At 59.4% G+C, this 25,827-nt stretch overlaps 3 protein-coding genes across 35 annotated transcripts; 2 read left to right on the top strand and 1 right to left on the bottom strand.

The window, feature by feature from the left end:
- Positions 1-2,473: 2,473 nt before the first annotated feature.
- On the top strand, positions 2,474-12,762 carry CARNS1 (carnosine synthase 1). Of its 27 annotated transcripts, none has more exons than XM_045372211.2 (10): positions 2,474-2,611; positions 3,284-3,310; positions 4,644-4,785; positions 5,538-5,627; positions 5,863-6,350; positions 6,589-6,763; positions 6,855-6,940; positions 7,683-7,914; positions 8,019-8,299; positions 10,546-12,762. In XM_045372211.2, the coding sequence occupies exons 2-10, from the start codon at positions 3,308-3,310 to the stop codon at positions 11,770-11,772; spliced, it is 2,724 nt and encodes a 907-aa protein (XP_045228146.1). In that variant the 5' UTR covers positions 2,474-2,611; positions 3,284-3,307; the 3' UTR covers positions 11,773-12,762. The 27 variants fall into 27 exon arrangements, with proteins under 27 accessions (XP_045228146.1, XP_045228143.1, XP_073869170.1 ...); XM_045372208.2 differs by having other exon boundaries at positions 4,515-4,785; XM_074013069.1 differs by having other exon boundaries at positions 4,515-4,785; positions 10,497-12,762.
- A 3,159-nt stretch (positions 12,763-15,921) lies between these two features.
- On the top strand, positions 15,922-23,200 carry RPS6KB2 (ribosomal protein S6 kinase B2). Of its 6 annotated transcripts, none has more exons than XR_012422990.1 (15): positions 15,922-16,057; positions 16,393-16,433; positions 16,531-16,651; positions 16,936-17,004; positions 19,127-19,274; positions 20,355-20,412; positions 20,493-20,593; positions 20,706-20,796; positions 20,880-20,948; positions 21,094-21,201; positions 21,748-21,810; positions 21,951-22,028; positions 22,131-22,238; positions 22,335-22,447; positions 22,742-23,200. XR_012422990.1 is itself a non-coding variant. In XM_005577078.4 (15 exons), the coding sequence occupies exons 1-15, from the start codon at positions 15,974-15,976 to the stop codon at positions 22,929-22,931; spliced, it is 1,464 nt and encodes a 487-aa protein (XP_005577135.1). In that variant the 5' UTR covers positions 15,922-15,973; the 3' UTR covers positions 22,932-23,200. The 6 variants fall into 6 exon arrangements, 2 of the variants coding, with proteins under 2 accessions (XP_005577135.1, XP_015289861.1); XM_005577078.4 differs by having other exon boundaries at positions 20,880-20,970; XR_012422992.1 differs by lacking the exon at positions 20,880-20,948.
- A 107-nt stretch (positions 23,201-23,307) lies between these two features.
- Positions 23,308-25,813, bottom strand: PTPRCAP (protein tyrosine phosphatase receptor type C associated protein). 2 transcript variants are annotated; one of them, XM_065529375.2, is made up of 2 exons: positions 25,442-25,813; positions 23,308-24,177 (listed from the first exon to the last, which is right to left on the bottom strand). In XM_065529375.2, the coding sequence occupies exons 1-2, from the start codon at positions 25,700-25,702 to the stop codon at positions 23,560-23,562; spliced, it is 879 nt and encodes a 292-aa protein (XP_065385447.1). In that variant the 5' UTR covers positions 25,703-25,813; the 3' UTR covers positions 23,308-23,559. The 2 variants fall into 2 exon arrangements, with proteins under 2 accessions (XP_065385447.1, XP_015289866.2); XM_015434380.4 differs by having other exon boundaries at positions 25,332-25,507.
- Between the last annotated feature and the right edge of the window lie 14 nt (positions 25,814-25,827).

The following is a 25,827-nucleotide window of genomic DNA, read 5'->3' as shown; positions in this document are numbered from 1 at the left end:
CCTCTCACTAGCTGTGTGACCTTGGGCAAGTCACACGACCTCTCTGAGTCTCATAATTGCTCCCTTGCATGTGAAGTGTTAAGCCTGGGCTAAGTGTGCACTGTATCCCCATTTGAAAATGAGAAAACTGAGTCCCCGGGGCTGCAGAGCTTGTTAAATTTGTTGTTACGTGTCAAAAACTCATGCTCTTTGGATCACAACCAGGCCCCACCGTGGGACCCCATGGGCACTCAGGCCACCCAGGCAGCAAGGGATTGGGTCTCCTGGGGTGGCTGTACCTCATTCCTGGAGCCTGGGCCAGCTGCTGGGAGGGCTGCATGTGGGCCTGGAAGTTGTGTGGGGAATGTGGGCTGGGCTAGGCACCCTGGAGAAGCCATTTCCGCTCTCTGCCAACCCCTCCAGTGGTAGACAGGGATGTATCTGCACAGACTGCCCTGTTTATGTTGCGGAAAGGGTCCAACAGCTGTCATCTCTGTCCCTGATGTGTGTGGGCCCCTCAGTGCTCTCCCCCAGGCCAGGAGGCTCTCAAGGACAGCCAGGGCTCAATGTGTCCAGCTCCGAGACAGGTAGGGAGAGGGAATGACTGGGGACTGTGAGGGGGAGGAATCAGAGCCATGGGCTGCCCTGCCTGGGAGAGGGGAAGCAGCCCCATTCTAGGCTGGGGAGACTGAGCTTCAGATCACAAAGGGGAGGGGCCCAGGTCCCACAGCCAGAGCTAGGATTGAAACCCACTGGTAGGACACACTCCAGGAGAGGGTGTGAATCTTTGGCTGTGCTTCTGTGGGTAAACTGTGGCTGTGACCCAGGTCTCTTGGGGTAGCTTCTGTGGTTGTTTGGGTGGGTGCACTTGGGTGTGAGTATGTGTGTCTTGGGGAGATTATAGCTTCAACTCCGGGTGTGAAGTCGACCTAGGTGGGTGTTGATGAGCAGAGCAGATTTCTTTTCCTTTCTTTCTTTTCTTTTTTCTTTTTAAAGAGATGGGGGGCTGGGCACAGTGGCTCACACCTGTAATCCCAGCACTTTGGGAGGCTGAGGCGAGCAGATCACGAGGTCAGGAGATTGAGACCATCCTGGCCAACATGATGAAACCCCGCCTCCACTAAAAATACAAAAATTAGCTGGGTGGACTGGGCACAGTGGCTCATGCCTGTAATCCTAATGCTTTGGCAGGCTGAGGCAGGCGGATCACCTGAGGTCGGGAGTTCGAGACCAGCCTGACCAACATGGAGAAACCCTGTCTCTACTAAAAATAGAAAATTAGCCGGGTATGGTGGCGCATGCCTGTAATCCCAGCTACTCCAGCCTGGGCAACAAGAGCGAAACTCCTCCCCCCGACAAAAAAAAAGTAGCTGGGTGTGGTGGCTCGCACCTGTAGTCCCAGCTACTTGGGAGGCTGAGGCAGAAGAATCACTGGACCCGGGGAGGCGGAGGTTGCAGTGAGCCAAAATCGTGCCACTGCACTCCAGCCTGGTGACAAAACAAGACTCTGTCTAAAAAAAAAAAAAAGGGATAGGGTCAAAAAAAGAGATAGGGTCTCGGCTGGGCACAGTGGCTCATACCTGTATTCTCAGGACATTGGGAGGCCGAGGCAGGCGGAGCACCTGAAGTCAGGAGTTCAAGACAAGCCTGGCCAACATGGCAAAACCCGGTCTCTACTAAACACACAAAAGTTAGCCAGGCATGGTGGCTTGTGCTTGTAATCCCAGCTACTCTGGAGGCTGAGATAGGAGAATCACTCGAGCCTGGGAGGTGGAGGTTGCAGTGAGCTGAGATCACGCCACTGCACTCCAGCCTGGGCGACACAGTGAAACTCTGTCTCACAAAAACAAAAACAAAAACAAAAACAAAAACAAAAAAAAAGAGAGAGCTAGAGATAGGGTCTCACTGTATTGCCAGGCTGGAGTGCAGTGGCACAACCAGGACTCACTGTGGTCTCGACCCCTGGGGCTCAGGTGATCTTCCCACCTCAGCCTCCCAAGTAGCTGGGATTATTACAGGCCCACACCACCTCAACAAGCTAGTTTTAAAATGTTTTTTTTTTTTTTTTTTTTTCTATGCTGCCCAGGCTGGTTGCAAACTCCTGGGTTCAAGCAATCCTCCTGCCACAGGCTCCCAAAGTTCTGGGATTATAGGCAGCCACCACACCAGAAGAGACTGGATCTTACAGACATCCTGGTCCCTGTGTGCAAGTCCACTGGGCCCAGAAGTGAGGAGGAGGCTGCACAGATGTGCAGAGACCCTGGCCCAGGAGGGCCTCTCTGGGAGAACGTGCAATAGGGCAGAGCGCTGGCGGCTGGGACAGAAAGCTGCAGGGCTGGGAGCTCCGGCCTCTCTCCAAAGGTAGAGCTCAGGGCTGTGTGCCCCAGGCTGCTCTCCCGGGCACACCACCCCTAAGGGCGGGCCCTTGTACCAGTCTCTGCCCGCTCCGGCTCTCCCCGCCCCTCCTTTACATCTCTTCTCCACGGTGGCCTTCCTCTTTCTTCACAGCCCTAAGTCTGTGACCCCTGACGACAGTCCCTGTCCATCTGCACCTGGCCCTCTGTCGGGACTTCCTCTGTGTCTCTGAAGACCTCCGTCTCTCCTTGCCTGCTCCGTGCCCTCCTCCTGCCGGGTTCGTGTCCTGCCCCACGCCCCCAGGTCTGGGACGTTTTCGTGGCGGGTGGGGCAGGCACGTTCCTGGCGGGTCCCTATCGGTCCCTGTCGGTCCGTCCGCCCCGCGCCGCCCCCGCCGGGCACTGGGCATGCCCCGGGCGTTTCTATATAAAGCGGCGCCGCTTGGGCCCGGCGCTGTGCCACTGCCACCGCCGTCGCCGCTGCATCCCGCCCGGTCCGAGTCCGCCCACCACGCCCGCCCAGCCTCTACCGCCGCCAGGTACCCAGGCTCCGGCCCCGCCCCGGGAGAGCCAGGGAGGGGGGCGGCCGGGGCAGGAGTCGCGGGGACGAGAACCCCGCGCGCGCCCGCGCTCCGCGGCGGGACCCTCGACGCTACGCTCCCCACCCCCGGGACCTGGCGCCCCCCACTCCCCCCTCACTGGAGGGGCAGAGCCCAGCCGGGACCCTAGGGCAGGAAGGACCTGTGAGCGCGTTGGGGCAGGAGCCACTCGGTCTGGGCAGCAGAAATCCCTCCCCATCTTCGGGGTGGGGGTGGGGCGGTCTTGGCCTTTCTCTGCAGGGACAGGTGTTGGCCACCTCTCCACTCCCAAAGTCTAGGGGCTGGAAGGCCAGGCAGGGACCTGGCTGCCCTGACTCCTTCGTCTCTCTGTCCCTCTGTCTCTGCCATCAGTCTTTCAGCCACTCCACCCACGAGATGGTGAGTCTCCTGCCGTCCCTCCCCCACAAGGCCCAAGTCCCTGGGCAGAGAGAGGGCCCAGAGGACAGCAGGCAGCACCCAGGACCTAAGCCTGGGGGTTGCCCCATGCAGAGAGCTTAGACCCACGACCAGCTTCCCCACCCCCACCCTGCAGCTGCATCCTGGGAGGTGGGCACTCTTAATGCCCTGTGACAGTCATTCATTCCACGGCCCCTCAGGGAGCTCACCTTCTACGAGAGGGCACAGAGGCTCTGGCCCTGGCAAACTGGGATTCAAGCCCAGGTGTGAGGCCTAGTCCTCTGCCATCTGGGCCACAGCACACCATCTCCCAACAACCAAGAGATTCTCTTCGTCCCAGCCTCATCAGCCCCCAGGGGATGGGACAGGGCAGGCACCAGGCAACAAGGCCCAAAGAGACCTCATAACTTGCTCAAGGTGGCTGAGCCTGTCCCCTGGAGGACAGACCCAGCAGGCAGGCCTGTCCAGGCGTGGGGACTGCAAAGAACAAGAATTCCATTCACACGGAGCCTCCCAGCAGCCCCATATGGGGTGCGCCAGCCTCAGAGAGGGGAGGGACATTAGGTTTCATCCAAAGAAAGCATTTCCATGACTCAAAATATCTGCAAAGAGGGGTCCCAGCCCTCCCCCTCCTAATGTCTAGCCCAGGGCTGGGCACACAGTAGGGCTTCAAGGCCTACGTGGGGATGACAGGGAATCACATTTAGGTGTCGGCACACTCCATGCTGGGTCATGAGAGAGAAATAAGCCACCCCAGAGTGATGGCTGGGTTCATTCATTCACCTGCTCTTCGGTCAACAAACATTTACTGAGCAGTGGCTGTGTGCCAGGCACGGTTTAGGTGCTGGGGTTGCCTCCATGAACAAAACAAACAGAAAACTCTGCTGCTGTGAAGCAAGCTAAGGCGGAGCCCAGCGTGGGGGCACGGGGGGTGCTGGTCGGCAGGACACTGCTTCCTGCCATTCCTCCAGGGGCACCGCACAGAACAGTTTACAAAGCACTCCCACCATCGCGTTCCCATTAATGCGCCTTCACCCCCAACACAGGCCTTTCCTCTCCTAGTCCCCGGGACGGTGTCAGCCCTGAACACAGCCCAGGCTGGGAGAGTGGGGGGCTTACACCCTTGGGTGACTTAATGTGACCACTGGCCCATCCTGCCCAAGATCCACCACTTCTGCCCTCTCAGCTCTCCCTGGATCCATCTGGTCCCGAGTGGGATTGCCCACTGGGCTCCAAGGACCTGGAGGATGAGGGCCCCTGGGGAGGGGGCTCTGGCCTGCCGCCCACAGGCTGCTTCCCTGGCTCCTGGCGCCAGGACGTGGGCCTGGACTGCAAGGGATCCCCCGAGGGGACCGAGGCCCGGGCCTGGACTGTCTACTACTACAGCCTCCTGCAGAGCTGTCTGCAGCAAGCTGGCCTTCCGGAGACCCAGGACCGCAGCCAGGCGCCCCGCACAGGTGCCCAAGGGCTCCCTGGAGGGGGGCACCCCTGGGGGCAGGGAGGGGCCCCCAGCCCAGTCTGCTTCCTCGTCCATGTCAAGGTCAGCCCCTTCCCCCAGGCTCTGGTTCGGTCTGAAGGCAGGAAAGGCACAGCTAGTTGGCCTAGGGTAGGCAAACATTGTTTGCAAGGGCATCTGGCACCAGTGAGGTCAAGGATTGGGCTCTCTGCCCTCACCCCCTCCCCAAAAAGACCCAGCCCTGGGATTGGGAAACTGTTGTGTGGCACTGAAGCTTCTAGAGAAAGGTCTCGGGAGCTGCGGCAGAGGCAGCTCAGCAGCTGAGACCCCCCAGACTCCTCCCCTTCTGCCCCTCCCACGCCTGTTGTATATACAGATTTTGTGTGGACAGAGGGTTCGCAGGTAGAATACCTGAGAACCACAGACTCGGTCCCATTGTACAAACTGGGAAACAGGGGCTCGGAGGAACACTGACTCCTCCGAGGTGACACAGAAGGTCAGAGCTCAGGCTAGAACCCAGGTCTCCAGTCACCCAGCCTGCAGCACTTCTGGAACAACTGCCGAAAGGGGGGAGCCCGTCTCACAGGGCAGGACTGGCGGGCACGTCCACTCCCTGTCTGTCCCCTGTCTCGTCCGATTCCTGGGAAAACTCTGGGGGCCCAGGGTGAGGCCATGGGTGTGGAGGTGGTGGAAGGTGGGCAGAGAGACAACAAGGGCGCCCCTGGTGAGCTGGGCCATGTTCTCTTTCCCGAGGCTGTCCTGGGGCGGAGGTGACCTTGTGCGTTCTGGGCTCCCCCAGCACCTTTCTGCCTGTGCTGCTGGAGGGTGGGGTCCAGAGCCCGGGTGAGTGTGTGCTCAAGTTTCCCCATCCCCTTCTACAGAAAGGGCAGCCCTGCCCTGGCCCAGCTACATCCCAAAATACCCGCCAACCCTGGCAACTGCCTGCATTCCACTGGAGCAGCTGCCATGCCGAGTGGGGTTGGGTTCTGGGATCAGCTGCCCCCACTCCGCTACCCAGGGGCCCGGGCATGGGCCATCAAGCCTTCCCTGGCCAGCCACTTGCCTTCTTTGCCCACAGGAAACATGCTCCTTTGCCTGTCCCCTGCTTGGTTGATGAAGGTGCCAGCACCTGGGCAGCCGGGTGAGGCAGCCCTGCTGGTCTCCAAGGCTGTGAGCTTCCACCCTGGGGGCCTGACATTCCTGGATGACTTTGTCCCCCCACGCCGTGCCACCTACTTTCTGGCAGGCCTGGGTCTGGGGCCCAGCCGGGGCCGAGAGGCAGCAGAGCTCGCCCGTGACCTGACCTGCCCCACAGGAGCTTCGGCTGAGCTGGCCCGGCTGCTGGAGGACCGGCTGCTGACAAGGCAGTTGCTGGCCCAGCAGGGTGGTGTGGCTGTGCCAGCGACCCTGGCATTCACTTACAAGCCGCCAGGGCTGCTGCGCGGAGGGGATTCCAGCCCAGGGCTACGGCTGGTGGAGCTGAGTGGCAAAGAGGGCCAAGAGACGCTGGTGAAAGAGGAAGTGGAGGCTTTTCTGCGCTCCGAGGCCCTGGGTGATGTCCTGCAGGTAACAGTCTCTTGTCCACCCCGAGGTCTGTACAGATGCCAGCAGGATGGGACCCAGGCACGGCTACCAAGTCTGGCTGGGAAGGTGTCCCTACCTCTTAGCCCTGCCACTGCCCCATCTCTAGGGCAATCCCCTGCCCTTCTGCCTCAGTTTACTCACCGGCTCCTGTGGTGGAAGCGCCCCACCCTGCAGTACCTGCGGTGGCGTCCAGGAGGCCTCTTTCCGTTCCTTGCTGCAGGTGGCTGTGAAGCTCAGTGGCTGGCGCTGGCGGGGGCGGCAGGCATTGCATCTGCACCCACGGGCAGAGCTGGGTGCAGTGGTGAACACAGTGCTGGCACTGCTGGAGAAGCTGGAGGAGGAGGAGAGTGTCCTGGTGGAGGCTGTGTACCCACCTGTCCAGCTGCCCTGCTCAGGTGAGAGTCACCTGGGCTGGCCAAGGGTGGGAGCTTGGTGTGGCCTTCTGGCCACTCTGTGCTGGCCTTAGACCTCCTTGTCTTCCCCCAGATGGTCCTTCACCTGGCCCTGGCCTGGCCGTGCGAATCTGTGCTGTGGTGTGTCGGACACAGGGTGATAGGCCACTGCTGAGCAAGGTGAGTGTGGCCCAGGCCCAGGTTGTGACCCTGCCTGCCACACCCCAGTCCAGTCCCAGTGGTTTGCCAAGGGCCCCTGAGCCGTCTCTGGGCAGAGAGGACAAAATCCTTAGAGGGATCGAAGTTGCCTCTGGGGAAACTACTGGGTCTGACCCGTCTTCACTTTCCTGCAACCCTTCCAGAACCTCTCCCACACCAAGAGCCCCTGCCCCTGTGCTCAGCCCCACGCTGGGTAGTACCAGGGCCCAGGGGGCTGAATTGTCTTTCCAGAGGGTCTTGCCCACCTAGAGGCTGACCCAGGGCTTCCTGATAAACCTCTAGTGCCTGGAGCCCTTCAGGAGGGGCCTCTAAGCTGGGGAGTTCAGGAAGGCTTTTAGGGACCCTACTGGGTACCCAGCTCCAGGCTACACTGAGAGGGAGAGATTCGACCCTGCCCTCAGGGAGCTCCAGTGGGGTAGGGGAGACGGGAGATGCTAGGACGGGGCACACCAGGGTGGCCCAGGCCCTCAGGGCTGCAGGAGCCATCCTGGAGCGGGACGCCAGCTGGGCCTGGAAGCCTGGGTAGAATCCCTGGAGGGGTCTGGGGACCAGATGGGGAGTGGCAGCAATTTAAGACATGCTGGAGGACGGGGCTTCTTGAATGTCCAGTGAGGGGTCTGGTCTGAATCTTGGCACAAGGGGGTGGGGGTGTGCATGGGGGGCAGGAGTGTGTGGGCCTCCCTCTGAGCCGCCCCCTGCCCAGGTGGTGTGCGGCGTGGGCCGCGGAGACCGGCCTCTACGGCACCACAACTCCCTGCCGAGGACGCTGGAGGTGGCGCTGGCCCAGTGCGGCCTGGGCGAGGAGGCGCAGGTGGCGGCCGTGCGGCAGCGCGTTAAGGCGGCGGCCGAGGCCGCGCTGACTGCCATGCTGGCTCTGGAGGCCGGCCTGAGTGCCGAGCAGCGCGGCGGGCGCCGGGCGCACACGGACTTCCTGGGTGAGTGACGGCGGCCGGGACGGGGGCCAGGGCCCGGAGCCGAAGGCCAGGGGCAGGAGGGCGGGGTGTGCCCGCGCTGAGCTCGCGTTCCCCGCCGGGCGCAGGCGTGGATTTCGCGCTGACAGCGGCCGGCGGCATGCTGACCCCCGTGGCCCTGGAGCTGAACGGCGGCCTGTGCCTGGAGGCGTGTGGCGCGCTCGAGGGGCTGTGGGCCGCGCCGCGGCTGGGGCCGGCAGCCGCCGAGGCGGCGGCCGCGCCGCTGGTGGAGACCATGCTACGGCGGTCGGCGCGCTGCCTCATGGAGGGCAAGCAGCTGCTGGTGGTCGGCGCGGGCGGCGTCAGCAAGAAGTTCGTGTGGGAAGCGGCGCGCGACTACGGGCTCCAGGTGGGCGGGGCTGAGCCCCAGGTCCTGGCACGAGCGGTGGAGGCGGGACTCTGGGGCGGGGCCTGGAGCAAAGGGGCGCGCTTGGGGCGGGACCCCCCGCTCTAGGGGCGGTGCTTGGGCGGGGCATCCTGGCCCGGTACACGGAAGCCTGGGCGTAGGGGCGGGGTCCGCCGTCCTGAGAGGGTGAGGAGACTCCGCTAGTTCTGTGCCTGCCTGGAGTGAGAGGCCATGGGGAGAGGCAAGGAGTCCTCCGCAGAAAGAGGAGAGGAGCCCGGGTAGATGGGCTGGAGGAGGGACAGCGTTAGCGCCAGAGCGGGGGCCTTGAATGCCAGGCTAAGGAGCCTGGCTCTGTCCTGGGGAAAGGGCGGGCCCTTTGAGGTTGAATTCCTGACACTTGGCACACAGGACCCGCAGAGGGTGCTGGGGAGCCGCATACAGATCCTGAATCCAGTTCATAGCAGGCAGGTAGACTTTTATTTTGAGACAGGGTCTCACTCTGTTGACCAGACTGGAGTGCGGTGGTGCGATCACACCTCGACTTCCTGGGCTCAAGCAATCCTCCCACCTCAGCCCCGCTAATTTTTTTTATTTTTTATTTTATTTTATTTTTAATACCGAGTCTCACTCTGTCTCCCAGGCTGGAGTGGAATGGCACAATCTTGGCTCACTGCAACCTCCGCCTCCTGGGTTCAAGTGATTCTCGTGCCTCAGCCTCCTGAGTAACTAGGGTTACCGGCGTGCGCCACCATGCCCAGCTAATTTTTGTATTTTTAGTAAAGACAGAGTTTCACCATGTTGGCCAGGCTAGTCTCGAACTCCTGACCTCAAGTGATCTGCCCGCCTTGGCCTCCCAAAGATCTGGGATTACAGGCGTGAGGCACCGCGCCCGGCCTGCCCGGCTAATTTCAGCATGAGCCACCGCGCCCAGCCTGCCCGGCTAATTTTTAAATTTTTTTTTTTTTTTTTGAGACAGAGTCTCGCTGTGTCCCCCAGGCTGGAGTGCAGTGGCGCGATCTCGGCTCACTGCAAGCTTCGCCTCCTGGGTTCACGCCATTCTCCTGCCTCAGCCTCCTGCGTAGCTGGGACTACAGGCGCCCACTACCGCGCCTGGCTAATTTTTTGTATTTTTAGTAGAGATGGGGTTTCACCGTGGTCTCGATCTCCTGACCTTGTGATCCGCCCGCCTTGGCCTCCCAAAGTGCTGGAATTACAGGCGTGAGCCACTGTGCCCGGCCAATTTTTAAAATGTTTAGTAGAGACCGTATCTCACTCTGTTGTGCAGGGTGGTCTTGAACTCCTGAGCTTAAGTGATCCTCCTGCTTTGGCCTCCCGAAGTGCTGGGATTACAGGTGTGAGCCACTGCGCCTGGCCAATTTTTAAAATGTTTAGTAGAGACCGTATCTCACTCTGTTGTGCAGGGTGGTCTTGAACTCCTGAGCTTAAGCGGTCCTCCTGCTTTGGCCTCCCGAAGTGCTGGGATTACAGGTGTGAGCCACCGCACCCAGCCAAGTAGACATTCTTATCCCCATTGAACAGATAAGCAAACAGGCTGTCTCAAGCTGGCCCTAATCTAGCAAAGTGGCTTCCTCTCCCCTCTCCCACCATGCAGCACCCCCTGGGGACACCACCTCTGTGTTCCCTGCCTTGCTCAGTGTTTTCTCCACTTGGAATGCCATACCACTGCTGAGGCTGTGTTACTTTGCAGAGAGCCGCCCTCCCACTCTCTTCAGTGGCTGCCTCTGCCCTGGGTTCCCCCAGCAGGCAGTAAGCTTTAGGGGCACGGGGCCCCACTGGATTCCTCCCAGTGTCAGAGCACTTGGGGTGAATGATGACCAAACCACTTGTCCCCAGCCCCAGCCCTGGTAGTTTCTCTGCAAGCCCCGGCCAGTGAGGCTGCCTGTGGGAAAGAGTCTGCCGTGCTCTCTCACACCCTCCTCTCTGTGCTGCAGCCCCTCCCACCCAGATCATGCCTTTTCCTCCTGCAGCCACCTGGCTGACTCTTATTCTTCAGCTCCCAGCTTAGGCATTGCCTCGTCTAGGATGCCTTCCCTCCCCTCCAGCCTGTATTAGATGTTGCACTTCTGCCTCTTCCATTTATTCAGTCAATCCTCAACACATATTTATTGAGCACCTAGTGTTTGTGCACTCGTATCCCCCGAAGACCTGGGCCATCCTAGGCCCCATCCTATCCCCCTAGCACCCAGTACTGGCTGACCTGGATATGCCCCGCCCTGTGGCTTCTGCAGCTGCACCTCGTGGAGTCAGACCCCAACCACTTTGCATCCCAGTTGGTACAGACCTTCATCCACTTTGACATGACCGAGCACCGGAGGGATGAGGAGAATGCACGGCTGCTGGCAGAGTTGGTGCGGGCTCGCGGCCTAAAGCTAGATGGCTGCTTCTCCTACTGGGACGACTGCCTGGTGCTCACAGCCCTGCTCTGCCAGGAGCTGGGTCTGCCCTGCAGCCCCCCAGCTGCCATGCGCCTGGCCAAGAAGAAAAGCCTCACCCAGCTGCACCTGTTGCGCCACCATGGCCCACCCTGGCCTGCGCCCTCCCTCCATGCTGTGCCCTGCTGCCCACTGGAGAGCGAGGCTGATGTGGAGAGGGCCGTGCACCAGGTACCCCTGCCGGGTGTCATGAAGCTGGAGTTCGGGGCAGGTGCAGTGGGCGTGCGGCTGGTAGAGGATGCACCACAGTGCCATGAGCACTTTTCCCGGATTACCCGAGACTTGCAGGGCGAGGCCGACCACCCGGGCATTGGGCTGGGCTGGGGCAATGCCATGCTGCTGATGGAGTTTGTGGAGGGCACCGAGCACGATGTGGACCTGGTGTTGTTTGGTGGGCGGCTGCTGGCTGCCTTTGTCTCCGACAATGGCCCTACCAGGCTGCCTGGCTTCACTGAGACGGCGGCCTGCATGCCCACCGGGCTGGCATCAGAGCAGGAGGCACAGATGGTGCAGGCAGCCTTCCGCTGTTGCCTGGGCTGCGGGCTGCTTGATGGGGTCTTCAACGTGGAGCTCAAGCTGACCGGGGCTGGGCCTCGGCTTATCGAGATCAACCCCCGCATGGGTGGCTTCTACCTGCGTGATTGGATCCTGGAGCTCTATGGCGTGGACCTGCTGCTGGCTGCTGTTATGGTGGCCTGCGGCCTGCGTCCTGCCCTGCCCACCCGCCCACGTGCTCGTGGCCACCTGGTAGGCGTCATGTGCCTTGTGTCCCAGCACCTGCAGGCCCTGAGTTCCACTGCCAGCCGTGAGACCCTGCAGGCCCTGCACGACCGTGGCCTGCTACGCCTCAATCTGCTGGAGGAGGCCCTGGTGCCTGGGGAGTACGAGGAGCCCTACTGCAGTGTGGCCTGTGCCGGGTCCAGTCCCACCGAGGCCCGCCTCCGCCTGCTGGGCCTCTGCCAGGGCCTGGGCATTGACGGGCCCAGCTACCCTGTTGCTCACTTCCTGTCTCACTTCAAATAGCACTGGGGCCAGGGGGCAGGGAAGCAGTGCTGGGAGTAGGGACTGTGGTACCCTCTACTCCCTGGAGCTCTTCCTGCCTCTCTCCACATCGCCATGCCCCAGCCCCAGCCTGGCCTGCTGCAACGCCTAGGTCTGTTTCAGAGCAGCAGGGCAATTTTGACACCAAGGCATCCTGGACTCAAGGGCCTCTTGCCCTCCCAAACGCCCCAGTCCAGCCCAGAGCTTCCCCAGCATTCTAGACTTGGAGAAGTGACAGTGACCGCACACACACACACCCCTCTGTCGCCAGCTCCCCAGGTGGGAGTGAGCCCAAACCCAGCCCCTCCTGTCCACCCCTCCAGGTCTCACTCTCTTCCTGCCACCTACAAGAGGAGAGGACCTGGCTGGGCCCCAAGCCTTGGACAAATCCTAGAAAAACCTGAGACTAGAACCCTTGTCTTTCTCTTACCCAAATTCTAGGATAGCTCTAGAGCCTGCTAAAAACTTGGCGGCATCCAACCTGCCTCATTCGGCCTGAGCAGTAGAGGCAGGTGGACCGTGGACAGAAGCAATCCTCTTTCCGCTCACCCCGGGCAGACACTACTGCCTGCGTTCCCCCGATGAAAGGAAACAGGCTGAGAGAGGAAAAATGACTGCTCCAGCATTATACCACCGTGGAGGGTGGGTCACAGGACATGATGCAGGGTCCAGGTTTCTGTTTTGATCAAGTCTTACATGCCCATTCAGCTTCTAGGCCCCCCTCACCTCCCTGCCCTCATTCACGAGTGGCCCTGAGACATGTGAATGCCTCCCTCCTATGCATCACAAACCTTCTCCACGAAGCTTTGGTGCTTTGGCCTCCGGCACACCTAACTAGCATTGGCAAAGGAGTCTACATTCTCTTCCTCATTCAGGGAAGATGCTTTAAGAACTCCTGCGTCTGTGCAGCACAGGAACTGGAGACAGCTCCCCAAGCATCCCTCCCCAAATAAAGGCTTATGTACTAGTGAAGTGTCTAGATAGGTTCTCTTGACTGGACAGCTCCTCCCAGGATCAGCTAGATAGGGGGTGGGGAAGGGGATTCAAGGGGATTGGGGATACTTGTAGCATCTGGAGCTAAGGGAAAACCACCCCACTGGCCTGGTGTCTGGGTTGCCCTGGGTTGCCAGGGGCCTGCCCTATACCCACATCAAGACCTGAACCTGAGGATCTCCTTTGGTAGAATTACAACCAAAGGGCCACATCCAACCAGATAACCCTCTGTGTGCCTGGAGACCCTTGAATTCTGTCCACCTCAGTTCATACCCAACCTCCCCTATGCAAACAGAATGCACACCTAGACAGCTTCCAACAATCAGAACTCACACCCAAGGCCTGGTCTGGCCCAAATTCACTTCCACACGTTCCCATCCAACAAGAATCCATACCCAATCTTTTTTTTTTTTTTTTTGAGATAGAGTTTCACTCTTGTTGCCCAGGCTGGGTGGAGTGCAGTGGCACAGTCACGGCTCACTGCAACCTCTGCCTCCAGGTTCAAGTGATTCTCCTGCCTCAGCCTCCCAAGTAGCTGGGATTACAGGCGCCCACCACCAGACCCGGCTAATTTTTGTTTTTTTAGTAGAGATGGGGTTTCATCATGTTGGCCAGACTAGTCTCGAATTCCTGACCTCAAGTGATCCACCCACCTCGACCTCCCAAAGTGCTGGGATTGCAGGTGTGAACCACTGCGCCCCGCCAAATCCATACCCAATCTAAAGTCACAGACCACGTGTCGCAGACCAGATTTACTGTGTTGAGTGTGTTCTTTCTTTCTTTTTCTCTTTTCTTTTCTTTTCTCTTTTCTTTTCTTTTCGACGGAGTCTTACTCTGTTGCCCAGGCTGTAGTGCAGTGGCGTGATCTTGGCTCACTGCAACCTCTGCCTCCCAGGTTCAAGCGATTCTCCTGACTCAGCCTCCCAAGTAGCTGGGATTATAGGCATGTACCACCACGCCTGGCTAATTTTTGTATATGTGATAGAGATGAGTTTCACCATGTTGGTCAGGCTGGTCTCGAACTCCTGACCTCAAGTGATCTGCCCGCCTCAGCCTCCCAAAGTGCTGGGATTGCAGGCATGAGCGACTCTGCCTGGCCTGTGTTCATTCTGTCAGCAGAGTTTTTGTTTTTTGCTGGGTGCAGTGGCTCATGCTTGTAATCACAGCACTTCAGGAGGCCAAGGTAGGAGGATCACTTGAGTCCAGGAGTTCAAGACCAGCCTCCTGGGCAACAAAACAAGACCTCCTCTCTAAAAAAGAAAGAAAAAAAAGAAAGAAAGAAAGAAAGGAAAACAGAAAAAAAAATTAGCCGGGTGTTTGGTTGTGGTGGCATGTGCCTGTCGTTCCAGCTACTTGGGATTGGAGGTGGGAGAATCACTGGAGCCCAAGAAGTCAAGGCTGCAATAAGCCATGATCTTGCCACTGCACTTCAGCCTGGGTGACAGCATAAGATCCTGTCTGGCCGGGCGCGGTGGCTCAAGCCTGTAATCCCAGCACTTTGGGAGGCCGAGGCGGGCGGATCACAAGGTCAGGAGATCGAGACCACAGTGAAACCCCGTCTCTACTAAAAATACAAAAAACTAGCCGGGCGAGGTGGCGGGCGCCTGTAGTCCCAGCTACTCAGGAGGCTGAGGCAGGAGAATGGCGGGAACCCGGGAGGCGGAGCTTGCAGTGAGCCGAGATCGCGCCACTGCACTCCAGCCTGGGCAACAGCGTGAGACTCCGTCTCAAAAAAAAAAAAAAAAAAAAAAAAGATCCTGTCTGAAAAACTAAACAAAAGAAAAAAACAGTAAAGTTTTGGGTTTTTTTGTTTTTGTTTTTTTTTAGTTTTTTTTTTTTTTTTTGAGACGAAGTTTCGCTCTTGTTGTCCAGGCTGGAATACAATGGCGTGATGTTGGCTCACTGCAACCTCCGCTGCCAGGTTCAAGCAATTCGCCTGCCTCAGCCTTCCTGAGTAGCTGGGATTACAGGCATGTGCCACCATGCCCGGCTAATTTTGTGTTTTTAGTGGAGGCACAATTCTCCATGTTGGTCAAGCTGGTCCGAGCCACCGCACCTGGCCAAGTTTTGGGGTTTTATTTGTTTTGAGACTTGGTCTCACTCTGTCGCCCAGGCTGGAGTGCAATGGCGCGATCTTGGCTCACTGCAACCTCCGCTGCCCGAGTTCAAGCGATTCTCCCACCTCAGCCTCCTCGGTAGCTGGGAGTACAGGTGCGTGCCATCACGCCTGTCTAATTTTTGTATTTATAGTAGAGGCAGAGTTTCATCAACTCTTGGCCTCAAGTGATCCACCCACCTCGGCCTCCCAAAGTGTTGAGATTACAGGTGTGAGCCACCGCCTCTGACCTTTTTGTTTTTTTGAGACAGGATCTCACTCTGTCACCAAGCCTGGAATGCGGTGGCACCATCATAGCTCACTGTAACCTTGAACTCCTGGCCTCAAGTGATCCTCCCTACTTGGCTTCCCAAAGTGTTACGATTACAGGCGTGAGGCATCGTGTCCGGCCTCAACAACGTTTTTTGAAGTGTCTATTCTGTACCAGGTGCCTAAATGTGCTTAACCTGACGAGGGAGTAAACGCCAACAAAATCTCATATTTACAGGTGTATCACTGACCCCCAAACCCTATTTAAGGCGGGAACCTGGCAACATAACCTGGCAGTGAGCTGGCCACTCAGTAAATGCTCCGATCTGCAGGGTCCTCGAGCCAGAGGCACTTTGAGGAGACCCTGATGCCACTGTCTCCCTTTCAGGAGCGAACGGAAAGCAAGGCGACCTGCCTTTCATCACGCAGCCGGCCTGGCAGTACCCGGCTCCAACAGGGCTGGGGATTGTATTTACATTCACACCTGCATACACTTCCGACCCTGCCCCATCCAAACTCAAAACTCTCGGTAGAACCAAAACGGGCTCCCAGAGAGCCGTGCTGGGAAGACCAAGGGTCCTGCCGAGAGGATTCCGCAGGCTGAAGGCTGGGCGCCTCGCCACTCTAGGACTACAATTCCCGAGAGGCCTTGCGACGGACGCCATCTTTGTTCCCCACCAGGATAAGCGATTTTGCGGAGGGGGAGTAAGACTTGCGTCATCGGCGCGCGCGGCCGCCGTCGCGGAGAGATGATGTTTAGGTCCGGAACTGTCAGTCGGTGCGCGGCCGGGTACGGGCCGAGGGGCCCGCGGGGCCGGCGCCTGCATGGCGGCCGTGTTTGATTTGGATTTGGAGACGGAGGAAGGCAGCGAGGGCGAGGGCGAGGGCGAGCCAGAGCTCAGCTCCGCGGTGAGTGCCCCGCCCTGGCGCTACTGAATCTTGGAGCCGATCCTGTCACCCAGCCGAGGCCGGAGCAGCGGCTCCGCACGCCCGGAGCGGGCTCCGACCCTTTGCAGACCCAGATCCTTCTCAGATCCCGGCCTCACCCCGACCTCTCTTCCAGAACCCCAGCCTTTTCCCCCGATTCTCCTTTTCCTGCCCTCGGCTTCTTCCCAGTTCTTGCACATCCCATGCCAGCTGCCATGCCTGACACCCTTCTCTCCTGGGCCAACCAGTCCAACCTGAGCGGGAGCGGGGAGGTATCCTGGCACCTTCCTTGGCTCTTACCCCTCGGTTTCTCACAGGACGTGTGTCCCTTTGCCGAGTTGAGGGCAGCTGGCCTGGAGTGAGTGAGGGTCGTGTTGGGGGAGAGGGGAATGGAGTGGGGAAGGGGAACTGGGGAGCACTAGAGCCTTGTCCTCATTAACCCCTTGTGTCTGTAGGCCTGTGGGACACTATGAAGAGGTGGAGCTGACTGAGACCAGCGTGAACCTCTGCCCAGAGCGCATCGGGCCCCACTGCTTTGAGCTGCTGCGTGTGCTGGGCAAGGGGGGCTATGGCAAGGTAGGGGCGGGCGCACCCTCCTCCTGTCTCCCAGCCTCCATCTGCAGGCAGCAAAGCGTTCTCAAAACAAAGTAGACTTGTGAATCAGCAGGGCTTCTAAGGGGATTCAGAGCCAGAAACATAAAGGAGGGAAGGCCAAATCCTCTCCAATCGGACTTGAAATCTTCACTGCCCCACCCTTGGCAGGGCCTAGGCCTCCTGGTCCCAAAGCCAGAGCTTAGGGTGGGACTTCTTGAAGATAGGATGTGGAGAGGGAAGTTGATCCTGTCTCCCCTGCCCTACAGGTGTTCCAGGTGCGAAAGGTGCAAGGCACCAACTTGGGCAAAATATATGCCATGAAAGTCCTAAGGAAGGTGAGTCACTTGTTCAGCCAACGAATACTGTGTGACTGCCATTCCCAATGTGCTGTACCAGGCTTTGGGAAGACAGCAGGGAACACAGTGGAGGAGGGGCCCTGTCTTTGGCATTTACTTGTTTATTGTCTGTTGTGATGTGTATTGTCTTGCAGTAATTCTCAATGGGAGCAATTTTGACTCCCAGCAGACATTTGACAACATGTCTGTACACTGTTTTTTTTTTCCCTTGTTTTGAGAAGGAGTTTCGCCCTATCACCCAGGTTGGAGTGCAGTGGTGTGATCTTGGCTCACTGCCACCTCCGCCTCCCAGGTTCAAGTGATTCTTGTGCCTTAGCCTCCGGAGTAGCTGAGATTACAGGTGCCTGCCACCACACCCAGCTAATTTTTGTATTTTTTGTACAGGCGGGGTTTCACCAGGCTGGTCTCTAACTCCTAATCTCAAGTGATCCACCCGCCTTGGCCTCCAAAGTGCTGGGAGCTGGGATCACAGGCATGAGCCATCGCGCCTAGCCATTTTTTTTTTCTTTTGGGATAGAGTCTCGCTTTGTTGCCCAGACTGAAGTACAGTGGTGCACTCTCTGCTCACTGCAACCTCTGCCTCCCGGGTTCAAGGAATTATCTTACCTCAGCCTCCTGAGTAGCTGGGATTATAGGCGTGTGCCGCCACACCTGGCTAATCTTTGTATTTTTATTTATTTACTTATTTATTTTGAGACGGAGTCTCACTCTGTCTCCCAGGCTGGAGTGCAGTGGTGCGATCTCAGCTCACTGCAACCTCCACCTCCCAGGTTGAAGTGATTCTCCTGCCTCAGCCTCCCGAGTAGCTGGGATTACAAGCATGAACCACCATGCCTGGCTAATTTTTTTTGTATTTTTAGTAGAGATGGGTTTTTGCCATGTTGGCCAGGCTGGTCTTGAACTCCTAACCTCAGGTGATCCACCCAGCTCGGCCTCCCAAAGTGCTAGGATTATAGCCATGAACCACTGTGCCTGGCCTAGTTTTTGTACTTTTTAGTGGAGACGGGGTTTCACCATGTTGGTCAGTCTGGTCTTGAACTCCTGACCTCAGGTGATTCGCCTGCCTCAGCCTGCCAAAGTGCTGGGATTACAGGTGTGATCCACTGTGCCTGGCATGGACACATTTTTGATTGTCAAGGCGAGAGAGGAGAGTTACTGGCACCCGGGGGGTGGAGGCCAGGGATGCTGCTGAACGTCCCACGGTGCACAGGGCAGCCTCCCACAACAAAGAATGACCTGGTCCCAGGTGTCAGTAGTGCCCAGGTTGAGAAACCCTGTGTTAGAGGATAAACCCATCCCTGGAAATGATGATGGCTGACAGCAGCAGAATTATGGAGAAATACAATGGAGTGACAGAGCATGGCAGCAGGTAACAGATGGATGGTCTGAGGAGCTCTGGATGCCCCCAGTTTTTTTCTTTTGAGACGGAATCTCGCTCTGTCGCCCAGGCTGGAGTGCAGTGACCGGATCTCAGCTCACTGCAAGCTCCGCCTCCTGGGTTTACGCCATTCTCCTGCCTCAGTCTCCCGAGTAGCTGGGACTACAGGCACCCGCCACCTCGCCCGGCTAATTTTTTGTGTTTTTTAGTAGAGACAGGGTTTCACCGTGTTAGCCAGGATGGTCTCGATCTCCTGACCTCGTGATCTGCCCATCTCGGCCTCCCAAAGTGCTGGGATTACAGCCTTGAGCCACTGCGCCCGGCCTTTTTTTTTTTTTTTTTTTTTTTGGGATAGTCTCAACCACATCAAACTGACTGACTTTGGACTCTGCAAGGAGTCGATCCATGAGGGCACCGTCACTCACACCCAGGCTGGAGTGCAGTGGCGGGATCTCAGCTCACTGCAACCTCTGTCCCTGGGTTCAAGCAATTCTCCTGCCTCAGCCTCCTTGGTAGCTGGGATTACAGGCGTGTACCATCGTACCCAGCTAATTTTTCTATTTTTAGTAGAGACGGGGTTTTGCCATGTTGGCCAGACTGGTCTCAAACTCCTGACTTCAGGTGATCCACCTGCCTCGGCCTCCCAGAGTGCTGGGATTACAGGTGTGAGCCACCGCGCCCAGCCTGGATGCCCTAGTTTCTAACCAATTCCTGTATCTCCAGGCCAAAATTGTGCGCAACGCCAAGGACACAGCACACACACGGGCTGAGCGGAACATTCTGGAGTCTGTGAAGCACCCCTTTATTGTGGAACTGGCCTATGCCTTCCAGACTGGTGGCAAACTCTACCTCATCCTTGAGTGCCTCAGTGGTATGAGTGTGGGCCCAGGCAGGGGTATGTGGCGGGAGCAGGGAGCCAGCATAGGAAGCTCTGGGGGGAAGCTCTTGAGAGATGAGTCTGTGGGGGTTGGCTAGGGGCCCCCACTCTGTCCTACCCATCCACCCATCTATCCGTGCATCTGTCCCATCATTCATTCATTCATTCATTCAGCAAACGTCTGTCCAGCACCTACTGTGTCCCTCACATGTGTTGGGGGTGGATGGGCATGGTGGGAATTTGGGTAGAAGTCCAGAGGATGGTTGTGTCTCTTCCTACTCCCCTCCCTGTTTTGTTCTTCTCTCCTGTGTGCCCTGCATCCTGTCAAGTCCCCAGTCCAACTGGTTCATTCACTGTAGCGTCCTACTCTATCAGTCTACTCTCAGGGGCCTGGTGGGTTGGTCAGAGCACTTTTCTAAGTGGGCTGAGGCCTCCTGCTCACCTGCTTTCTAGTGTCTCCTCCTCGGACTGCTGAGGTCATAGAGCCTGGGGCTGCTCCCGGACCTTCTATTCAGTCCTGTGGCTTGCTGCCCAGATCAAGCCTCACCCCTAGGCCAGCTGACCCCTGCTGGCTGTGAGCAGTCTTGGCCTGCCTTTCCCTCGTTTGGGCCAGATGAACCCTGCGAGCTTCTGCCTCCATGCTCTACATTCGCTCTGTTCATCTCAGCATCCCCTTAAAGTCCCAGCAAACCGCACTTTCTCTGTTCTGTTGTGTTGGGATTCACGCTGTCTTCCCTGTCTCCTCTGCGAGATCTTTTGGGCTAAGCTCTTGGAGCTGTGGCCTGGGCCTGGCGTATTAGAGCTGTTGTGTACATGTCTGTCTCCCCAGTAGACTGAGCGTCCTGAGGGCAGTGGCTGGGTCTCTTCATCCTGTCCCCAGCTTCACCCAGCACAGGGCCAGGCACCGAGTAGGCGTCGGTAGATGTTTGCTGAATTGAATTGAATCCCCACGGCAGCTCTGTGAGGCAGGTAGGGCAGGAATTATGAGCTCCGCTTTCCCCAAGAAGAAATAGACTCAGAAAGTGTAAAGGGACTTGGACCCAGCATGTGGCTGCTGACGTGTTTGTGTGGCAGGTGGCGAGCTCTTCACGCATCTGGAGCGAGAGGGCATCTTCCTGGAAGATACAGCCTGGTGGGTGTTAACTCCTCCACTTTCCTGAGGCCGCCGGGTCCCTGCCCTACTCCCGCCTTCACCCTGTTTTGTTTCTGCAGCTTCTACCTGGCCGAGATCACGCTGGCCTTGGGCCATCTCCACTCCCAGGGCATCATCTACCGGGACCTCAAGCCCGAGAACATCATGCTCAGCAGCCAGGGTGCGCCTGTGTGTGCGGGCAGCTGCCGGCGGGGTCTGCGATCTGTGGGGAGGCCGAGGAGCTCTGTGGGTGGGGTGGGGCCCTGGTCATGCCTCTCCACACTCTTCCTCAGGCCACATCAAACTGACTGACTTTGGACTCTGCAAGGAGTCGATCCATGAGGGCGCTGTCACTCACACCTTCTGCGGCACCATTGAGTACATGTAAGTGGCACTTGGCTGGCCCAGGGGTCGGGAGGACAGCCCGAAGGGGCATGGCCTGACTGACAGTTCCACCCGGACCCCAGGGCCCCTGAGATTCTGGTGCGCAGTGGCCACAACCGGGCTGTGGACTGGTGGAGCCTGGGGGCCCTGATGTACGACATGCTCACTGGATCGGCAAGTCCAGCCTCCTGGGAGGAGGAGGGGCAGGGGCAGGGGTGGGAGGAGCCCCCCTACTGGGGCAAGGGCAGGGCCTGGTGGGAGGCCCACAAGGCTCCTCTCACCTTCCTCCTCCTCCAGCCCCCCTTCACTGCAGAGAACCGGAAGAAAACCATGGATAAGATCATCAAGGGCAAGCTGGCGCTGCCCCCCTACCTCACCCCAGATGCCCGGGACCTTGTCAAAAAGGTGGGACTCCTTTCTCTCTTCTCTGGGGCCCTGCCAGCCACTCAGCACGTGTTCTTGAGTCTCTCTGGGCTATGGGGAGGCCAGGGCCACCCTGCCCTGTGCAGTTTGCCTCTGGGAGTAAAAGGAGCCCCTCCCTTGAAGTCCGGGATTCAGCCCAGGTCTCAGCTCTGTCACAGACCAGCTGCTGCCCTAGCCCAGACCTTAGGCTGAGTCCTAACTGGGGACGTGCTTGTGATGAGCTGGCCACACTTCCATCAAAGACGAACATCAGAGGTGTTAGAGGGAGGCCGGGCAGCCACATGGGGAGTTGGTGCCTCACCAAAGCGCCCTGGGGCAATGCCAGGGCCCAGGAGCCTCTGCAAAGCCTTTGTGGAGAAGGTGGCTCCATTGACCAAAACTTGAAAGTCCCCAGGGTATCCACAGGTGGGAACCACACCCAAAGGCATTCTCTCCCATGTCACCTGACCCCCACTCCGGCTAGCCCTGGGATGTGGGGACACAGGAACAGTACTGCCCAGGCCCTCACCCTCTCTCCTGGTCCCACAGTTTCTGAAACGGAATCCCAGCCAGAGGATTGGGGGTGGTCCAGGGGATGCTGCTGATGTGCAGGTGGGTTTGGGGCCACCACCAGGGGTAGGGCTGAGTCTCCAAGGGTGCCAGGAATGGGGGTAGGGCCCCAGGGCAGAGGGAGTAACCAAGGAGGCAAGCAGGTGAGCTGTTAGTGGGTTCGGGGCATTCTCTACCCACAGAGGCATCCCTTTTTCCGGCACGTGAATTGGGACGACCTTCTGGCCCGGCGTGTGGACCCCCCTTTCAGGCCCTGTCTGGTGAGCAGCAGGCCCAGTGGCCGGTGGCCGGTGGTGGGTGGCAAGTGGAGAACCTGCATCTTGGTGCCCTCTGATCCCTCCCCCTCTCTGGTCGGCCCACAGCAGTCGGAGGAGGACGTGAGCCAGTTTGATACCCGCTTCACACGGCAGACGCCGGTGGACAGTCCCGATGACACGGCCCTCAGTGAGAGTGCCAACCAGGCCTTCCTGGTGAGTGCGGGGGCCTGGGGACTGTGGGACCAGGGCAGGGATGGTGGCTAAGGATGGAAGTTACTGAGTGTCGCATGGCCCTGCCTCCGACCCCAGGGCTTCACGTACGTGGCGCCGTCTGTCCTGGACAGCATCAAGGAGGGCTTCTCCTTCCAGCCCAAGCTGCGCTCACCTAGGCGCCTCAACAGTAGCCCCCGGGCCCCCATCAGGTACTGAGGGATGTGGGGATGTGTGGCTGGGATAGGGACACTAGCAGGCAGGACGCCAGCTCCAGCCTTGGGTGCCTTGGCCACGTCTGTCAGCCAGTGTTGGCTTAGGTTGCTGTGTCTACGATGGGGACCTCAGTCCCTACCCCCCTTGCGGTCAGGCTGCCTAGGTGGGAGTTTGTGGAGCCCACGGCCTGTGTGCTTGGGCAGGTGGGAAAGTCTGCCTTCCTTGATCGAGTGCTGGGAGGCCCTGGCAGGGCCTAGGAAGCTCTTACTCTGCCTTGGTTTCCCCTGCAGCCCCCTCAAGTTCTCCCCCTTTGAGGGGTTTCGGCCCAGCCCCAGCCTGCCGGAGCCCATGGAGCCACCTCTACCTCCACTCCTGCCACCGCCGCCGCCACTGCCACCCTCAATCACCGCCCCTCTCCCCATCCGTCCCCCCTCAGGGACCAAGAAGTCCAAGAGGGGCCGTGGGCGTCCAGGACGCTAGGAAGCTGAGTGGGGTTGAGGGCAGCCCTTGAGCCCTATCCCTGCGGCTGTGAGGGCAGCAGGTCCCTGGGCCAGTGTCAGAGACCTGGGGGTGTGTCTGGGAGTGGGGTGTGAGTGCGTGCGAAAGTGTGTGCCTGCTGGGGCAGCTGTGCCCCTGAATCATGGGCATGGAGGGCTCCAGGCTACGACTGCTGGGGCCAGAGCGCTGCTGCCCACCATGCCCTGCGCTCAGCTAGCTGCTCCTGTGGAAGATTAAAGGGCTGAATCATGGCGCTGACCTGACTCTTTGCGCTGCACGCCTGGGGGCAGGGGTGGGTTGGATTGTGCCAGGGGGAGCCCCTGGTCTGGGAGGGAGGGGTCTCTGTAGGACCACAGGGTCACAGGCTGGAGGAGTTTTATTTCAAATGGTTGCCTGATGCCTGTGGGGGTGGGGGTGGGGGTGGGGGTAGGGGTGGGGCCGGGGCCCTTCCCATGGTGAGGGGGGTACACGTGGACTTGGGAACTGGTGGGGGGTGACAGTCTGAGGTGTGGTCATGTGGGGTGGGGGTCCAATCCAGCCATGGCATCTTGGGAAGCAGAGGTACAGGGAGTGAGTGGCCGTGGCAGAGATGGGACACCAAGACCAGCTGCTACAGTGCGGTGACATGGAGGCCCTGGCCCCCAGCTGCCCTGGCGCTGTCGTCCCAGGCCGCGCTGCCAGCAAAGGCGTGCAGGTCACTCAGCAGGGCCTCAGCACTGCCCCCTGCGCTTGCTGGTCCTGGGGAGCCAAGGACCAGGTCGCCCTCCGTGTCACTGTCTCTGGCTTCCTCAGCCCGCACGGGGACCTGCTCTGGGCTGGACGCCTCTCCACATAGCTGCTCGCCTTCCCCGGGGTCAGCCTGCAGGCCACCATCCGTGACGTGGTCATAGTCTGCGTCCTGCTCATCCTCCTGGCGCTCAAGATCATTGTCTGGGGACCCCAGCTCAGCTCGGGCCTGCAGCCAGCGGCCCGGGGGGCTGGCCCAGAGCAAGCGCTGTGTGCGGCCCCACAGCGCGGCACCCAGGCGGGCCGGGTGGTAGTAGCCCCCCGAGTCACGGCTGAGGCGGCGCCAGGCCAGTGCCAGGCCGGTGACCAGCAGCAAGAGCAGCAGCAGCAGCAGGACAACGGTGACAGAGCTGGAGCCCACGCTGTCCTCCGCGCTGCCACCTGAGCCCAAGGCCCCTGGCAGGGCCAGCAGCATCCCGAGCCCTAGGGTGCAGGGCAGAGCCTGTGGGAGACAGGCAGGGGCTCAGAGGGCTCAGCACCTGGGATGGGGCCTAGTGCGGGGCAGGCTGGGTGATCAAGACCACTTTCCTTTTTTTCTCTTTGGGATCCTCTTGGGACAGCCAAGCAGAGAAGGCCAAGGCCTTATTTGGTCAACCAGGCTCTGGCCCTGTGAGATCAGCCCCCATTCCTCCAACCTCCTCCCTACCACTCGCCTCCCCCAACCGCTGCACAGAGCCACCTGCCTGGGGCCTTCGCACTGGCTGTTCCCTCTGCCCGGAAAGCTCCACCTCCTCCCACCCTCCCCTCCCCCAGGCTGCATGGCCTGCTCACTGTGCTCAAAGGTCACCCCAGTGAGGCTGAACCTGACCTTAACCTCTACCCTGATGTCTATCACTGCAGCCCACCCCAGCACCCCCTAGCACCCCCTAGCACTCAGCGCCTTTTTCCTCTCATGCCACCTAATCAAGAGATAACTGTACTCATTTTTTATGTCTATTATCTACCCCCCACAATAAGCTGCTAGGAGAAGGGGGCTTTTTGGGTCAAGCATGTTAGTAGGTAGTCAGCGTGGGTGAAACATGTCTAGGCTGCCTGGGTGGGTGGGGGAGGAGATGGGAGGGAGGGAAAGAGGTTGCTAGTTGGTGTCAGGGCTCGCTCTCCCTGAGGCCTGGGATGGAGGATGGAGGATGGAGGGGCCTGGACCCTCCCCGAGGCAACTGCTCATCTTCTGCTTGGCCAGGTCCCCAAGCAGGGCTCCGGGAGGCCCCTCTTCCTCCCTCCCCACCACGGGGCTGCCCCAGCTGCAGGGTTTCCGTTCCACTCCCAGTCCCTGAGGGCCCCAGGCGTGCAGGGCCGGGGGGCTGGGGGAGGCGGGCGCAGCTGCCAGAGGAAGTCTGCGGTTGGAACAGGCTAGGTGGGGGGTGTCGGGGGAGGGGTGCTGAGGTGCAGCCAGCCTCCCCCAGCACCCCAGGCTGTCCACCCAGGTTCCAGGAATGCAAGTTCCCGCTCACAGGAAGACCAGGTGAGGGCCTTCCCCGGGCTCCTCAGGGGGGCCTGGTCCAGTGTGGGGTGCCGGGGGCCATGCCCGGAGTCCCAGAGAGCCCAGCTCAGGTGAGAGAAAGGTCCAGCCTCTGCCATACTTCTCTTAGGTCTCACCTCTTCCCCGGAGCCAGTGTGGGGCCCTCCTCAGCTCCACCGGCCCAGACAGTCCAGCCCCGACCGCCTGTGGCCCCCATCCCAAGAACCCGGGGGGTTCCGAGGCTCACCATTGGTCCACAGGCCCCTCCGCGCCGGGCACCCACCTCCAGCTCTGGCTGTGTTGAGCGAGAAGTGAGCTCAGTGCTCGTCTGCAGTGAAGGGTGGCCCGGGCTTCCGCTTCCTGCCCACATACCCCATCTGCCCCTCCCTGCTGCAGGACCCCTGGTCCACACCAGACCCTCCCCGGCCTTCCTGGAGGAGGCTGGGCTGCAGGGCCTGTCCTCCAAGGGAGAAGCAGCACCAACTTGAAGCTGGATGCAGCCTTGCATGTGTGCCCAGGTCCTCTGCCTCAGTTTCCCTGCCTGACAATCCAGGGGAGCAATGTCTATGGGGCTGCTCACTGCCCCCACACCAGCACATGGGTGACTCCTGCGACATCATCTGTCTCCAGGTT

The sequence above is a fragment of the Macaca fascicularis genome, chromosome 14 (assembly GCF_037993035.2).
Source record: "Macaca fascicularis isolate 582-1 chromosome 14, T2T-MFA8v1.1".
NCBI classification, from domain to species: Eukaryota; Metazoa; Chordata; class Mammalia; order Primates; family Cercopithecidae; genus Macaca; species Macaca fascicularis.
Note: the sequence above shows the minus strand (reverse complement) of the source record. Positions and strands in the feature narration are given on the sequence as shown.

Coding starts and splice junctions, on each gene's coding strand:
- PTPRCAP (XM_065529375.2), bottom strand. CDS start 25,702: ATGCAAGGCTGCATCCAGCTTCAAGTTGGTGCTGCTTCTCCCTTGGAG. Junction 24,178..25,441: donor GAGGGGCCTGTGGACCAATG/GTGAGCCTCGGA, acceptor TGTCTCCCACAG/GCTCTGCCCTGCACCCTAGG.
- RPS6KB2 (XM_005577078.4), top strand. CDS start 15,974: ATGGCGGCCGTGTTTGATTTGGATTTGGAGACGGAGGAAGGCAGCGAG. Junction 20,594..20,705: donor CATCATGCTCAGCAGCCAGG/GTGCGCCTGTGT, acceptor ACTCTTCCTCAG/GCCACATCAAACTGACTGAC. Junction 20,797..20,879: donor TGCGGCACCATTGAGTACAT/GTAAGTGGCACT, acceptor CCCGGACCCCAG/GGCCCCTGAGATTCTGGTGC.
- CARNS1 (XM_045372208.2), top strand. Junction 5,628..5,862: donor GGGTGGGGTCCAGAGCCCGG/GTGAGTGTGTGC, acceptor CTTTGCCCACAG/GAAACATGCTCCTTTGCCTG. Junction 8,300..10,545: donor CGCGCGACTACGGGCTCCAG/GTGGGCGGGGCT, acceptor TGGCTTCTGCAG/CTGCACCTCGTGGAGTCAGA.